We start from the raw sequence: 17,061 nt of genomic DNA on the forward strand, positions 1-17,061 counted from the left end.
AGGATATTTGCAAGGCTGAAGTTGTAAAATTCCCCGCCCCGCCCCGCCCCCCCCACCCTCAGATTTGGTGCTTAGGTATAGTCTATTCATAAAGCACCACTAGCTTTACTGTGCATTGAGAAACTGGTAAGCACACTGCAACACATGAGGGGACTTGCAGAGAATTCTTATGCTGTGCTTTCCAAAAGAGAATTTCCATGACACTTTCCCAACCTGAGCTTTCCTTCTCCCTCCTGCATTGCCACAGTGTCTGAGGAAGTGGGAAGAATTCAGCACCACACACTTCTGAATCTTCTGTCGGTGCAAGCATTCCAGCTTGCCGCACAGAATGACCCCCCTCTCCGCCCCCCCAGTGTGGTTCCAGGAGTTCTCATGCCTCCCAACCAATTTTGGGGCACACAGAGGAGAAGGAGAGGGGGAAGCCCTGTTGTCCAACTGGAAGTCTTACTCAGGGCTTTTGCAGATGGGACTTATCTGTTGAATCTCAACCTCTGTTTTGTTGGGAGGGGAGGAACCATTTTCTGACCTTAGTGTCCCTCCTTTGAAGCACCAGTGAAATATCAAGTCCTGCTAAAAACCTGGTACTGTAAAATAAGTTATAGGAAAGAGACAAGCTGTTCTGTTGCTGTGTGAGACAAGAGTAATACTGCCACATGTTGAGAAGTGAAAATTGTTTGTGAACAACTGAAAAATGTGCATAGTGTTGAGATGGGTTTTATCCTTTTGTGTGCTTTTAAAAATAATAAATCTGTATTAAAAATGCAAATTGATAACAGGTTCTTGATCTCCCCCTTTTAATTGGGGTAGAAAGTAATTTTTTAAAAAAAAAATCAGAACAGTTCATTTTGAAAGCAATATATGGGTGATAGAATTGACTTCTACTTCCTGCAGATTTTATATGAAACCATTAAACATTAACTTGAATCCCATAATGCAGAGTTAGTGTTATTGCTCACAAAGGCTGTAGTCCTTAGCACTTCAAAGCAAGGGCCATTGACTTCATTGGGGCTTGTTTCCAAATAAGCCCAGTTAAAATTGGGTTGAAAGTCCATTAAAGAGCCTGGTGAACCAGAAGTGGACTTGTCTAAAGGAAACCAGTGCAAACTGAGAATCTAAAACAGAACACAGCTGTTAGTTAGAATGAAATCTGTAATTAACTATCCGTGAGTGTAGTTGCTTCACTAAGAGATGCTCGTTGCTTCACTAAAACAAATGTTAAAACTGTGTCTTCCAAGCATGGGTCAGAGGGAGTGACTTTAAAAACTTGGATTTCTGAAGTACAATTGTTTTCCCTTTTTCTTTGGAAGAAGTCTTCATTTGCAAAATGCAAGCTTGCATTCACTTTGCATCAAATTTCTGGATGCCAGCAAAGCTCTACTATGCATCTTTTATTTGGGTTACTACAGTAATGAAGCAGGAAAATTGCTACCTGGTTTCTACAAAAATGATAGGCCTTTAAAAGAAAATGAAGCTCTTGCATTACCTGAAGATCTTCAGCAGTGAGGTCTAGTGAAGACTTGGGGGGGGGAATATACACCAGGAATTTCTTCAAAATTCCCAGTAAAATGAATGGGAGCAATGAAAGAGCATGACTGTGTAATTCCTGGAGCCAGGGCAGAGTAATTTCCTGGTGGATTTGTGTTGGTAGAATGCAGTTGCTTCCACTTTATAAAGAGCTGTATAGAATATATAAATATAGCACGGTGTGCTTCCCAAAGCTGTTTCTAATTGTTTTAATTTATTGTTTCACACAATTCTTAGCTGCCTTACAGAAAGGCAGGGTATCCATTCTCTTATAAATTAAAGGATGGAGGTGGGAGAGGTTGGTTTTTGTTTTGTTTTTTAAAAAAGAATAGAACACAATGCACACGCCCAAAAAACTCAGGCTTGTATTCGCTAACAGGGAGGACTGGGTTAAACACCCTCAGTTGATTCCATGTAAACCTGAATACATTAATTATTCTTACGCATTTACTAGCTGGATGCTGTTCAAGTCAATGACCTGTAGGTGTTCTAATTTCATGACAACATTGTAATTACTTGGGAAAAACATTAATTCTGGAGATACTCACCACTGTTCTGGAACAGTTTGCTGTTCTTGTTGTTGCGTTTTTCTTTTTTAAAAAAGGAACAGTCCAGTTAGCCAGCAGTCAGATTGTTGGTTTTGTTTTGTTTTGTTTTGTTTTGTTTTGTTTTAAAAAAAGAATCTTAAAAAGCTGTTTAAAATGCCTGCATTTTGCATCCTTAGCCATCTATTTGTGTGTTTCATTTTAATTTACGCCTCTCTTCCTATTGTGATGTGAGGCAGATGGAAGGATTATATCTAAGAAACACATCGAAGGAGGGGCCCCTCAATCATTACTGTATACTCAAGTAAACAAGGCTATTTTGCAGGGAGTGAATTGTATTTGAGCTTTGTTATTTATTTATTTTTGCAGGCCAGTAACTTGAGTTCTGCACTGCGTGAGACAAACCTTTCTACCTTCTGTCTTGCTCGGTGCAGAACTAAGAAGCTGGGTGATTTTATGAAGGGCAGATAATAGTTTTGCTTGAAGTTTGGGTGGTCAACAAGGAATATTGTCAAAGTTGTCACTGGCAGCCTGTAGACCAGAATTGCTTCAGAGGCTAAATCCAAATTTTAATCAAGACTTGGAGGTCATACTTTTTTGTCTATCGCTAAATAACACAAAATTGTTTTAAAAGATCAAAATATTACGTATCAGGTTTTCTTTTGCATTTAATATCTTTCCTTTGGCATTGGATGTAGTGGTTAGAAGTAGAACCTGGGAGACAAGAGTTCAGAGGTCACTGGCTGACCTTGAGCCAGTCACTGTCTCTAACCCCAACCTACCTCACAGGGTTGTTGTGAGGATAAAATAGGAAAGGAAGAACCCCCACTTTGAGCTCCTTGGAAGAAAAGTGTTATATAAATGAAGTGAAAAAATAACAATAAATAAAAATTATAGAGGTTGATCATCCATGAAAGAGCCAAGCAGTGCAACAAAGTTTATTTAATGGTTTATTTATTGCATATATACCCCACCTTTTTCTCCAAGGAGCTCAGTGTGGTGTATACACAGTGTTAGAAACTGAGATATGAAAGCTAGGAGCTAAATGGCAGCTTAAACCTAGGTTATGGGCACCGCAGCGGAGGGTCTAGGCACGGTTTTTTAATAGCAAGAATACAAAGCTGAAAATGAATGAACTGCAGCTAAAATATTGTGTTCATTTTTCACATGGTCTAGTCCTTCCCCTGCCCGCCCGCCCTAATATTCTTAAGAGGGTCTCTTCTCCAGTCTTCAGAGAGCAGCTGGAAGTGGGGAGGCAGAAAAAGCTCCTCCTTTCATTCCAGTAGTGGCAGTTTTAATCTGAAATCATAGCCGCAGCACTGCGTCCAGAGCTCAGAAACTGCTCGCGTTAATGAAATTCCCTGTCGCAAAACGTGCCTAGAACAATGGGGGTTTCGAACGCTGGGTGTACATGGTTCTCTTCCTTTCTCCTTTAATCCCTGTGAGGTTGATTAGTCAGAGAGGCAGTGACTGGCCCAAGGTCCCCCATTGAGCTTCATGGCTGAGTGGGGATTTGAACCCTGATCTCCCAGGTCCTATTCCAACCCTTTAACCCCTACATTACCCTGGCTCTCTATCTCTTATCCACCTCTAACCCAGTATTTTGTACGCCGGTTCTCAGCACTGTCTAGGGAAGAGTATTTTGCATCTCCTTGGAATTGTCTGGTGAATAATGAAAGCAAACCCCAACAATACAGAAGTTGCCCATCCTTGATCTAGTGAAATGCATGGCAGAATGTAATGATGTAGTTGCCATGAAAGCAGCAGTGGTTGTGGGGGAATCACAGTGATTGTTTTGAGTTTACATGTAAAAATGTGCATATACCTAAACCACAGCTCAGTAGTAGTGCACCAAGCTTGCATGCAAAAGGCCTGAAACCCTGGATAGCTGCAGCCATGCAGTGCAGAGAATACTGAGCTATGCTGGCCAATGGTCTGGCCCGTGTATATTTTTATATAATATATAAATTCTGATACTTATCTGGAACAGAGAGAACATACGTTCTTTTTCCATTTTGATTGCAAATTTAGGGTTATAGCTGCTTAGGTTCATTGCAATAATTAATATGGATATCATGATATGATGATCCAGTATTAGTTTGTGAGTTCAGACTCTCAGTAGAGAAGATACTCCATATTTTAACTGTCTTCTGCTTGATCAGAAGAAAGTGAAAAGATCCAGCTTCATAAAACAAAAAACCCACATTCTGCATTTGGTCACTTAACATGCGGTGGTGACCAGTCAAACTATAAGTGTATCACAATTATTTATTTGTGTTTGCCTGCTTTGACTACTGAAGATTCTGTTTGGTTTTCTCCTCCTTTCTGTCATTCTCGTCTGAGTCTCAGTTCCAATTGTTTCATGATTGACACGCCAGCAAGATTGACAGATACCCCTTAGAGTCTGATGTCTGGAGGTCGCATAAGCAATAATAGATTCTGTTCCAGATTTTAGCATCAAATATTGGCTTTCAGTGTCAAAGGGGTTAAAGTTAAATGCTGATTGACTGTGTCTAAGCTGAAGCCACAAGCAAAAAGCATCCATGGGATCTTGGTATTGTGCATTTGATGTAATCTCCGAAACACCATGTGGAAGATTTATAAATGATCACATTTTGGTAAATTACTGCTAAGTGAATAAAATGCAACACAATCAGGTGTCCTTGCACATGAGTGTGAAATAACTTTGATTGGAAAAGCCAGAATTTATTGTATGAGATAGTATCTCTACATTTGTACATGTTTATGTACTTGAATCTGAAAAGGTCAAGATGCATTTAGTTTTGTTTTTTAACTATGTAAAATACAGTGTATTTTTTAAAGTTTCCTGGGCTATTGCTTATATGTGCACATGATCACTTGATCTCTGAAGCCTCGAGCGTATGCAGTGTCTTCATGAGATGAATTTATTGTGTTCACAGATAAGATATTCTGCAGTGGGAACGAACTAGATAGAATATCCCAGTTTATAGCCCATAGCAGCAAAACCTCTAATCCTCAATGGCAGAAACACTTCCCTGTTTCTTACTCCACCTTTCCCCCTGCTCTCTGCTGCAAGATTGTCAGGTTAGCCTGACGACACATCATGCTTGAGCAGTATAAACCGGCATCTATTATGCTAATGCACTTCACAGTCATGGCAAAGGAGTCCACAATGCTTTTGGCTGGCCTTGACAAATGCTCACCTTCTGTGCAACTCTGTGCATGTTTGCTTGGAAACAAGTCCTGCTATGTTCAGTTGGGTGGGCCGGCAAAGCTTTTATTTTATTTAGTTATTTTTAAAACATATGTGTATATATAGATCATTTTTTAAAAAGCAGTTTACAAAAATGCCCACAAGCAAGTCTTAATACAATTTATTTGTAAAGTTTTTAAAATTATTTAATTCTGTAATGTATCTAAAACAGAACAATTATAACGGATGAAAATTAAAAGTTGAAAAACAAAACTATACAATAGGAACATTGAATGAGTAGTTGCACATAAGTCAAAGTAAAGACTATCAGCATTATCAGATCATGGAGTATCGTTCCTGAGTTTTCAGAGCGGAGTTTTCTTTCTCCTAGATGGGCTACCTTCCCAAGTTGACAAGCCCCATTTGCCCCTCACTTCTCTCTACAGCCATAGCTGTCAACTTTTTCCTTTTCTTGCAAGGACTCCTATTTGGAATAAGGGAATTTCCCTTTAAAAAAGGAACCGTTGACAGTTATGCTCTACAGCACATACAGAAACTGCCCTCTTGGCCATTGGACCAACTATTAGTCTCATCCACTCAATATGCCAGAGCCTGTAGTCACATGCTGGGGAAGTCCCTAATTCACCAAGGGCTTGAGACCCATAGGCTACCCTCACTTAGTTTAACTGGCCAGTTGAAGCTGTTTCCCAGGGTGTGTTAGGGGAGGGGTAGTACCTCTGGTGGGAGACAACATCATGCTCTTTCAGGGGTAGTTTGTCCACCTTTGGCCCCCACCCTGCACTTGGCTCTCACCAGTGGCTCCTAGAAGCTGTCAGCATGCAATCAAATTATGTACTTCTGTAAAATACCTCACATTGATCTGTGCAAATAAGCAACTGAGTTGGAATGGTGTCTTGTGGCAGCCATTGATAGCATGCAATTGCACACTGTAGGAAGCCAGCAAGGAACGTAACATTTCAAAATCTGCAAACACAACATTTTTAATGATCTCAATTACATTTTCATGAGCGTTAACATCCTGCTCCAGTGCAACTTCTTCATAGTTCCGCTGTTTTGACTATGTCATGGTGCACAATTGTCATTCATGCTGTTTTCTCTCATGTGTAATGAGTGTCACTATTTTAAATATTTGATTGAGTCAGCACAGGAATACCCCCTCACCCAAAGTGATTAATTGATAGGGCTTGAATCTAATCATATAAAATGGTGTCATTGCAGCCAGCTGTTTTCAGATGCTAATATCACTACATTTCTTTTAAAGGATGCCAGACAACTGTATGTAGAATATAAAGAAGCAAAAATGAAGGAGAAAGAAGAGGCCCTGGCTAGAGCTGAACTGGAAACACTTCAGAGTAAGTTTTTATTTTTATTCACAGTCTTGATTACATATACCCATATATGACTGATGGCGGGGTGGGGTAAGATCACAGTTTTTCTCTCACAAATGTGTTCTCTGTGTTGCAGCAACTGCAGAAAACAGGATTGCTCTGAACCAACTTCACTGTAGTACGAAGTTGCTGCATAATAACATTTTTATTTCTGAATTCTCTGTAGAAATTTTAATGCACGCAAACGAATTGGTTGAGTAACAAATAACGTTGGGCAGAAATGCGATAGAAATACTAATAATTTGCAAGAGAAAATACCTAAGAAGTCTGCAGTGAAATAGCAGACACCGAGAGCCTGCCTTGGTTTTGTGGCTGCCTGGAAATAATTCAAATAATTGGTGGTGCATTTTATAGCAGTTCCAAATTGGTTTGACTTCTAAGTATTCTAAAATGCACTCAAAATTATATGCACCTGCAGAAATTGTAGATGCAAAACTTATGAGGCAAAGCTGTGACCCCTTTGATATTTTGAATTAGAACTTGGAGAGACAACTCTCTTGACTGCTTAATAAGCATGATTAACTGCAATATATAACTTACCATCCCATTAGGAAAAGCTGTGCCTAATTTACTTTTTTCGTTACAACCCACACATTTTACAAATTTTGAGTTTTCAATATTTCTGTGTATATTATTACCTTTTTGTGCTATTGTACACTTTCCAATTTGCTTCATTTTATGTCCGTATTTTGACCCTGGAAAATACCTGTTTTCATCCTTTTCTGTTATAGGACAAACATTATGCAAAGTAACTTCAAATTGTAGCTGTCTGGTTAGCACCGTCCTGTGTGGCTTTCCCCCACAAAAAGTGAATGTTAATGTTTTTGTCCTGTATATAGTATAAAGTAGGACATGAGGTTGATTTATTTAGAGGGATTTGCACTGGAGTCTGAGATAGCTTTAATTGGGTTAATGATGCTTATTATCTCAGCTGATAATGATAAAACAAATTGCATGGCATATCTTATTTATGTAATTACACAATCCCACCCAATTTTCCTCCAAGGAGCTCCGAATGGCTTACATATGACTCCCACAAACCCATTTTATCCTCACAAGAACCCTGTGAGGTTGGTTAGATGGAGGGATGAGTCCTGAAAGGTCATTCTGTGTCAGCTTCATGCCTGAGTGGGGCTTTGGGCTTTGGGTCTCCATGGTCTTAGTCTGACAATCGAGCCACTAAGCCACATTGGCGGTCACTGCCAACTGTTTGAAAAGAACACTGGAAGAATGTGGAATCTTTAAAGCTTTTATTTAGAATTACTTAAAAAATCTTAGCCGTTTAATTTACACATTTTCATATTATGGGTTTAAAACTTTTATAAACTGAAAATCCCTAAATGCCCATTCCATTTATCCCTGTCTTCAGCTGTAAAGTGTATATCATGCTTCATATTGAGCTATAGAATCCATTTACAGTGGTACATCCAGTTGCGGACAGGATCCATTCCGGAGCTCCGGTCGGATCCTGAGGTTTCCACAACCGGTGGGACCGCTTCTGTGCATGCAGTAGAGCGCTTCTGCGCATGCACGCATGGCAAAACACTTCCGGGTTTGCCGCTTCCGTAACCCAAAGTTTACGTTACCCAAGGGTAATGTAAGCCAAGGTGCTATTGTATATCTCTTACTGTGAAGCCTATTTAGAGTGAATCCTGCTCTGAACCTGAAAACCCATCCTGTGTTGTATTGCTTGGGTATACTAGACCAGAGCATTATAGAATGGCTGTGTTTGGACATAACACTGAACTAGAGATTCCTGTTATGTGAACCTTGGGCTTGTGAAGTCTTTTCCTCTGGCAGGTTGTGAGGAGGAGCTTCTGATTTCAGTTAACTGCATTGTGATGCGTGGTATGCTTACCCTGGCAAATTCTGGTTAGTCTTAACTATGGCTTAGGGAAACAAGCCAACTTCAAACTAACTTCATTTCTTGGTCCTCCAAACAGTGGGACTAACCACACTTCCGGGTTCAAACATACCCCACAAATTGTGGTTAGTTGAAAATGGAAGCAAAGGTTTTCAATATTTTGGGAAGTGGAAAGGGAGCACCCAGGTCTGAGTCTCATGCACATAACACAAAACTATGGTTTATTGTTATGTCCAAAGACATCCATTGTTGTGTCATATATTAAAAGCTCTGTGTGCATCTCATTCATATATATATATTTCCATTAATTACACATGGGGGGGGGAGTTTTTTATTATTCTGTTCTGATGATTGCTTCAAACTTGCCTGAGGACCATGTTTGAAAGGCTAGGTATAAGAATACTTAACATTTTTAAGGTGGTTTTGAGTGCTTCACGCTCTTCCCAGACATTACCTTCTTATCAATCCTTACAGTAATCCAGTAAAGATACATCTAAATTAACTCCATACTGCAGTTGGTAGATGTGTGTAAGACAACTAGATAGTTAGCTCTTGCCTTGATTCTCAGCTAAATGGAAAATTTGCAAACGTTCATGATTTGGGCTTATTTTATTATCAAATGAGTGGTAATTGCAGGTATCAAGCTGTAAAAGAGAAAGTAAAAATAAGCAATTTAACAATAAGCTGCCTCCCAGTTGTTCATCGTGTGAAAAGCTGTTGTGATACAAAAGTATGCTGCCATGGTTCCAAGAAAATTTGCTGTGAAACATTAACTCCCAAAAAGCACATTGAAAATCAAGGTACGAGGACTTTGACTATTCTAGTGAAATAAGCCCTCTGATCATTAAGGGAGCAATCCTAAGGCAAGATCCACTGAAAGGAACAGCTTAGGAGGCAACGGGTCTCTGGCTCAGCTGGCTGATTCTGGGCTCAGCTCGCATTCATTCTCCAACCCTGGCTTGGCTGAGGATATGCTGCCATAACTTGCTGAGTTGGATGAGCCAAAACTGACAAAGCTGAAGCCAGTACAGTTGTACCTTGGAAGTCGAACAGCTTAGTTCTTGAACGTTTTGGCTCCCGAATGATCAAAACCTGGAAGTGACTGTTCCGGTTTTCGAACGTTCTTTTGGAAGCCGAATGTCCTATGGGGTTTTTGCGGCTTCCAGTTGGCTGCAGGAGCTTTCTGCAGCCTATCAGAAGCCGCGCTTGAGTTTTGGAAGTTGAACGGACTTCCGGAACGAATTCCGTTTGACTTCCAAGGTGCGACTGTATAAGTCCTAGAAAGAGAGCATTCTGGGAGCATGGCATGGCAGCACCAAAGAGAGCCCATTCCTAAGGCCGTTCAGCTCAGACTTGTGAACTAGCGTCCTGGCATAAAACACTATTTTAAAGGCTTGTTTTCTATCTGCCAGGCTTAGGCAGAGAAGCAGCAGCATTCCCACTGCTGAACAGGGTTTGGTTCTGGTTACACCGGCTTAAGTTACCCCAGCTTGCTTTACGCCAGCTTCTTGTGTGTAGGATTGCTCCCTGCATGTCTAAAATCCAAGTTGTAACCTCTTTTTTTGCAGCTGTGATCTATAAGCGTGACAACAGCTTTATAAAATGTGGGTTCAATAGGTGTTTGAATCATGCTTCTGGGCAGAGTTTGTGATTGTAGGTCTAATTTTGTTTTGCAGAGGAAAAGAAGCCTAAAGTCAAGAAACCAAAATCTGAATTTCCTGTATACACTGTGGCAGAGACAAATGCATTTATACCATCGTATGATCATGGCGCTTCAATTGAAGAGGTTGAAGAACAGTTGGATGATTGGTTGGAGGAAAGGAACAAATCGCTAAAAAGGAAGGCAAGCATATCTATTTTTCTAAAAATTAAATAAAGTGTTTCAAGTCCAGGCAAGAAATGGATTGCTCAACACTGTCTTGCCTTTCTGGACAAATCAATAAATACCAATAAAATAACAACAACATCTTCAGTAAAATAGTCTTAAAATTAGCAATTGAAAAACAAGAACAGCCCCCTCAAATATTTTATTAAGGGTGGGGCCAAAGGGACCTTGGCCCCTAGGAGTTGGCCCCTATGTGGCCATCCCATCGTTGCTAGTGTAAGGAAGTGTCTGCACCAATCTTTTTTTCCCCCTAGGAGTAATAAATTGTGAGAGCAGTTGCTTTAAGTTTTGCAATCATACTCCTGATTACTGAGATCATGCTTTCCAGGCAAGGGAGGGACAAAAAGAAATGGTTTCTTCTTTCCGGGGGTGGGCGGGGGCGGTGAATGCGCTGATGGAACTAATTGCCATTGAACTGAGTTCGTTTTAATCATTGGGGAAAAGGCACTTAAACCCCAGTCCTATGCATTGTTTTGTTTTGTTATCTGGACTTGCGATTGTATTCGTTGTTGCATACTATATCTACATGTTCATTCGCCCACTGTTAAGAGTGTTGCACTTTAATGCATGCAAATTCTCTCCTTGTGTATGAAAATCCATGCATGTTCTTGTGAGATTGGCTGTGCAAATGTAATTTCCCCCCTTCTCTCTCCCTCTCTCTCTCTCTCTCTCTCTCTCTCTCTCTCTTTTTTAAAAAAATAACCTGATATACACATCAGGAAATGGGACTGGTTTGCTCCAATAAGAGCTTGTTCCATTGGTCCTTATGGCAGCTGTGTGCTAAATGTTCAAAGTTTAAATTTTTCAGTTGTCTGTATTCTGCAGTGCTTACATTAGATTTCCTCTTGTAAAGTTTTGTGGGTCGGAGAAGGGTCCTTGGCAGGGAGGAAGTGCAAGAGTGAGTGGTTTGTTTGACATTAGAACAAAAAACTCTTCAAAGTGGGCATTACTAAGACATGAAAGACAGATGGATTCGTAGGTGTGTGGCTCTACATGAGCCTAATAAGGCAATTGTGATTGGCAGCAATTCATTTACCGCACATTGAGGAAGTGAGTCTTGGGCACGGCAGGGAAGCAAAAGTGACCATTATCTTGGATTTGCAGAGCGTATTGCCAGTTACCAATGCATGAAGGAAGCCCAAAATTTTACACATTTTAGAAACCTTCTAATGAACCATGTGATTTTTGTTGAGGGCTTTATAAGATTGTGGCATCTGCTGCTTTCCAGCGACCAGTGTTGCTCATCTGCAAAATGGAAACCTATTGAAATTCAAATTCATTTAAATGTGTGTGCCTATCCCACCAAATTCTACTCTGAGAAGGCCCACTGAAATTAATGGACCTGAGTTAGTCATGGCTTTTAATTTCACTGTGTCTACTCATGAGTATGACTACGACTGGATGCAGCCCATGGTCAAACACCTGCGGTTGGTGGTCTAAGGGGACAGCTCTTTGCTTTTATGTGAAACACGCAAGAATCTCTTGGCAGGGCTTGCTTGTTCCTCCGCATCATATTTTCTCGTTCGTTTAAATACGTTCGAGTTGCTGGCATCGTCACAGAAATAGCAATCAAAACAGTGAGAATGTGTTCAGCTTGAATCCCAGATCAGGTTTGCCAAAACATGCTCCCTCTCTTCTCTGACTCCAGTTAATAATATGGTGGCTCCTTAGATGGACAGCGGGAAGGTATACAATTAAATGGCAACAGAGTAATATGATAGGTGTCTTAATAGTATAGACAGAGCAACAAACCCATTTGATGAAGCAGGCAAGACAATGACATTTATATCTCTAAGTATCCCTTAAACCCTAGCAACAGCCTTTCTACAATACCATTCAAAGAGAAACCTGGCCGCAGATAAATACTAAGTAGAAGCTCACTCCAAACAAGGTGAGCTGCCTGTCCCTGCCTTCTCTGAACTAGAGCTAAAGAAAATCCCAAAGTAATTGTCTAGTGCGCACGCAGCAGAGGAAACAAAATTGTACGTGATCAGACACCACCACCCTTTAGAGAGCTTCCCAAAAACAATACATTACCCTAGAAGAAGCATCTTGCAAAACGAAATCATTTCTAGTTCACCATCAATGTGTTCAGTTTGTTACAGCTCTTGTCTCACTTACCCTCTCAAAAGGGTGTCATTGTCGCTTGCGAGGGAAGTTGCTTGTTTTTGAAAAGGGCGGGTTTTTCAGGAACTTCTAAAATTAAGCCAAGTCCAAATAACTTTTTTTTTTTACAGATTATGAAAAAGTGAAATGCTTAGAGAGAAGGCATCCTTTCCCCAATATACATGTAACACTTCTCCTTCCTTTCTGCAATACTTGCATTAACTAGCATAGCTCGGTTGGTAGAGCACAAGACTCTTATTCTCAGGGTCATGAATTCAAGCCCTGTGTTGGGCAAAAGATTCCTTAATTGCAGGTGGTTGGACTAGATGGGCATCATGGTCCCTTCCAACTCTACAATTCTATGATTCTATGAAAATGTTCAGTGAAACCTGTCAAACATGAATAGACATGCTCAGTACGTAGGATAGGATATTCAGCGCTCAGGCATGGCCAGAAATTGATAACTCAAAGGAATTGTTAGTTAATGAATATCTAGCCCTCAACTTTTGTAGGACAGAGTGAACTAAAATTCCACCCTGAATAACTGTTTGTGGGTTATTTTTAGCCAAAAGTCTTTGTATAGTCTAAAGGTTGAACCAAGTTTCAAACTTAGAAAACCCATTATATAGGTAGTGCTCCTTTTGGATAAACAATATTGAGTCATCTGCATATTCCTGCATTGCAGACTAGATGGCCGTTGGGGTCCCTTGCAACTCTACAATTCTTTTATTGTATTTACACTTAAACTACCTGAAAATAATGAATCCTGAGTTCTTAAAATTATTTTATTACATTTTAAAATTTTGCTTTTTCTACAAGGAGCTTGTGGTGGCCTAAGAGGCCTCACCCAACCCAAGTGCCTTCCCCCCACTCTTCAACAAGCCTATGAGATAGGTCAGGCTGAGAGAGGGCAACTGGCCCAGGGTCACCCAATGAGCTTTTTGACTGTGTGGGGATCCTTTTTAGATGTAGTCCAGTATTCTGGTCACTACACCACCCTAGCATGGAATCAATTTGCCTTGGTCGGTCCTGTATGTTAAAATGAAACCACAAAATAAATTAAATTATTTGGAAGTGATGTTGCCACCTGTCTTGTTGATGAAGAAATGCCATGCTACAACATAGCTAGGTGAAACTGAGTTAAAATCTGAAGGGAGAAATCTCTCTTGAGTCTCTTGTCCAGCCTTCTTCAACATGTGCCCTCCAAATGCTGCTGGATTCCACTCTCATATCCCTGATCTGACTTGTAGTCTGAAACAACTGTGGGGAGGAATCAGGTTGAAGAAGGCTATTCTAGTGGTGATGGGGCAGGGCAGGGGAAGGCTGGTGCCAGCATTCGGAAGAGAGTTTCCAAAGGAGGAATAAACCACTCAAGGTCCTTGACTTTCCCAATTTCTGTGTCTGTTCAGCTACTCAGTTTAGAGATCTTAGTTGATAAATCTTATATGAGTTTTAGTTGGCCAATCAGTTGATTAAATCACATATATTTGCATATGAATAAAAAATACTTCTGACATAGGAGGAAACACACTTCCCTTGTTTTTCGATGGTATTTACATGTATCACAGCAGGTAGTGTCTCAACTACCTGCATTTCCTCACGGATGAGAGGCAAATTCCTCTTCTCAGATGATGTCTGAAACATGTATGCTGCTTTTAAAAATTATGCTCATGGCCTTTCTCCTGGGCATAGTCGGCCAATTGGTGCCAAAGAAGGATAGAACTTTCTTTATGTATGCAACAACAGCAGCAAGAATACTTATTGCAAAGTATTGGAAGACACAAGATTCACCCACCCTGGAAGAGTGGCAGATGAAGGTGATGGACTATATGGAATTGGCGGAAATGACTGGCAGAATCCGAGACCAGGGAGAAGAGTTGGTGGAAGAAGATTGGAAGAAATTTAAAGACTATTTGCAGAAATACTGTAAAATTAATGAATGTTAAAATGATGTTGGATTGAAAATAAGTGGTTTTGGTAATAAGGTTAAAAAGAATATGCAAATACAGATAGTCATATGGACAAAAATATATAGTTATAATAGGTTAAGTCACAGAGTAAAGATAAATGAAAGAGGGTAAGGATTTGCTGAAAGGATTTTGTAAACGGGAATACAAAAAGGGGAGGTGTGAGGAGGTCAAGGAAATAAGTAAATGAGCCTAAAGATATTAAAAAATGGATTTTTCTTTAATTTTTTTTTAAAGCCATCTGTTTTTTGTATTTTGTATTTCCTTTTTTTTCTCTCTCTCTGCTAGGATTTTTTTTTCTTTTTTTTTTGGTAATTTTTTGTATTTTTCTTGTTATCTTTTTTCTTTTTCTGTCTATGTTTTTTTTTAGTTTGTTAAACCTATGTTTATTGTAAAATCCTAATAAACATTTTATTAAAATATTTTTTACAAAAACATTGTGGCTTCATTTATAGTAGATATATTTGAAACTAATGGTAGGTGTTGCTAAGGCTCAGAACTCTTTCCTCTGGGCCTTCTAAACTATTCCAGCTGTGTTTGTGTATTGTGATCTTTCTGGTCAATCCCGTAGGACGGGGCCTGACTTGTGACTTTAAAATATTTGCACTCACCTGAAATTATTTTCTTCCTTCCCCCTACTTTTGTCCAGAATTCATTTTATGGCATGTGATAATCTTCGTTATTTGCAGTCTTTTTATTTTATGTTAGTACTTTTCCTCCTTGAAAGTCAGACCTGTTTATCATTGCTTTTGAAGGGTACAAAAGCATTTGTGCAAATGTATGTGCAATACTGGACCAAGACAGGAAGGAGTTTATGCCCTATTCTTTTTTAAAGTATAGCCTGAGTCATGAACGTGGAGATGGTTTTGCAGGTGTGTGTGGGTGTGGGTGGGTGTGAGGGATGAGGAAGAGGATATGGGAAGAAATTAGACACTTTGTGGGAAACTTATCAGGCCTTCTCACTTCTTGGCTTTTGCTGTTAAAACCTTTAAAAGAAAACAAACACTCGGGCTTTTAGTTAATTAAATCGCTGATTTCCCTCTCGGCTTGCTGCTGCCATATATGTGCATGTTGCTTTTGTTTTGTTGCTGTTAAATTTTGATTTTGTGTTTTATTTATTGCAAGTTTGTGCATTGCCTCAGGCAACTTGTCGCTAAGCATAATGTAAATCTGAAAGCTTGGACCAGGAACTCCTAGTCTCCTTCTAATGTGATGATAGGAAGAAATGTGATTTCAGAGGGTTTGAGTAAGGATGTGAACCCTCCCGATTGTGCCTATTTCCTGCATTTGAGCAGCCAGTCAATAAGTTCTGCCTGATTTCCCCCCCACCATTTGCCCATCCTAGTACTTCATATTCTGCAGAGTCCCCGCAAACATCTCACCTCACTGTCAAGCAGTTTCAGGATAAACAGTAATGCTCCATGTTTATTAAGTGCTTTGGGTGCCTTTGCAAGATTCAGAGATGCCTTCAGTAGGTTCATGAAGAATTAAGTGAAGTTTCCATTGCAGAAAGCTTTTGGATTGATCTCAAATAGTAATCCCTAGTTTAAAACTACCGCATATTTCAGAGAGTCTTCAGTGGGTTGGTTTTCCCCTGTTTTGGGCTGAAAAAAGTCTGGCTGTCTTCCAAACTGAGCTCAATATGGAATCTCTGTGTGTATTTAGTGATTATTAGAACATCATTGCCATGCTAGATTTTGTATATTCTGTTTTGACTTGGATTTAAGAGTAGGATTTTTTAAAGAGCAGTTTATAGCATCCCATAATATGTAGATGTAGGTCTGCCAAGGTCAGTTAGTGCTTTCTTGCCAGTTTTTTTTTTTTAATTATTTGTTAACTAAATAATTCACTAACATAAATATAAAACATCTGAAACACTAAACCATTCTTATGCTGACTTTTTTCTTTCAAGTGAACAGATAACAAGCAGCTAGTTTATTTTCGGCTGCAAGTTGTGTGTTTCACTTCTTAGCTCTACCAAACCAAATTGATGATGATCTAAGGGTAGATGTTACAAATGACACAGCGTTGCTGCTGAAAAGGTCCTTGTTTTTATAATCCAGCCAATGAAGATTCCGCCTTCTTATATTTATGCCTTTAAGGTCTGTTGGGTTCCTTATGCTCCACCTCAGCTACTGAGATCTTTCAATGAGGTTTGAACTCTACCAGGGACTGAGCCTTTAGTGTGACAGATCCTGCCCCATAGCACTCCTTGCCGGTTTGGCAGAAGTAATCTCTTCTTCCTTTCAAGAGCTGTGCTGTTCAGACAGGCCTTTGGAAAATGTTTTTTTTTTAACCAACTGTTCTTTACAGGTGTTTTTATTGACCTTATTGTAGTTTTATGTTACAATGCTACACAGAGCCCTGCTATACATTTTATGTATATATTATAAAGTTTATAAATATTTAAGTAAATAAATAAAATACATTTCCTATCTTCCATCATGGAGCCCAAGGCAGCACACATGTGGTTTATATAGTTGGCAGGTACTGTCTTCTGTGACCTTGTTTAGTTCTTCTTTTTTATTTTAAAGCCATTCAGACAAGTAGCCATCACCACATCCTATGGGAAATAAATTTATTTTG

The 17,061-nt window shown here is 39.7% G+C and overlaps 1 protein-coding gene across 1 annotated transcript in view; it reads left to right on the top strand.

The window, feature by feature from the left end:
• Positions 1 to 17,061, top strand: part of DNAJC1 (DnaJ heat shock protein family (Hsp40) member C1) — a 73,702-nt gene that overhangs the window by 34,654 nt on the left and 21,987 nt on the right. Inside the window, exons 7-8 of the mRNA XM_080974457.1 lie at positions 6,527 to 6,617; positions 10,194 to 10,360. Of these exons, the coding sequence (XP_080830583.1) occupies positions 6,527 to 6,617; positions 10,194 to 10,360 (258 nt within the window). The remainder of the gene's footprint in view (positions 1 to 6,526; positions 6,618 to 10,193; positions 10,361 to 17,061) is intronic.

The sequence above is a fragment of the Podarcis pityusensis genome (assembly GCF_964106645.2).
Source record: "Podarcis pityusensis genome assembly, chromosome: 12".
Classification (NCBI taxonomy): Eukaryota; Metazoa; Chordata; class Lepidosauria; order Squamata; family Lacertidae; genus Podarcis; species Podarcis pityusensis.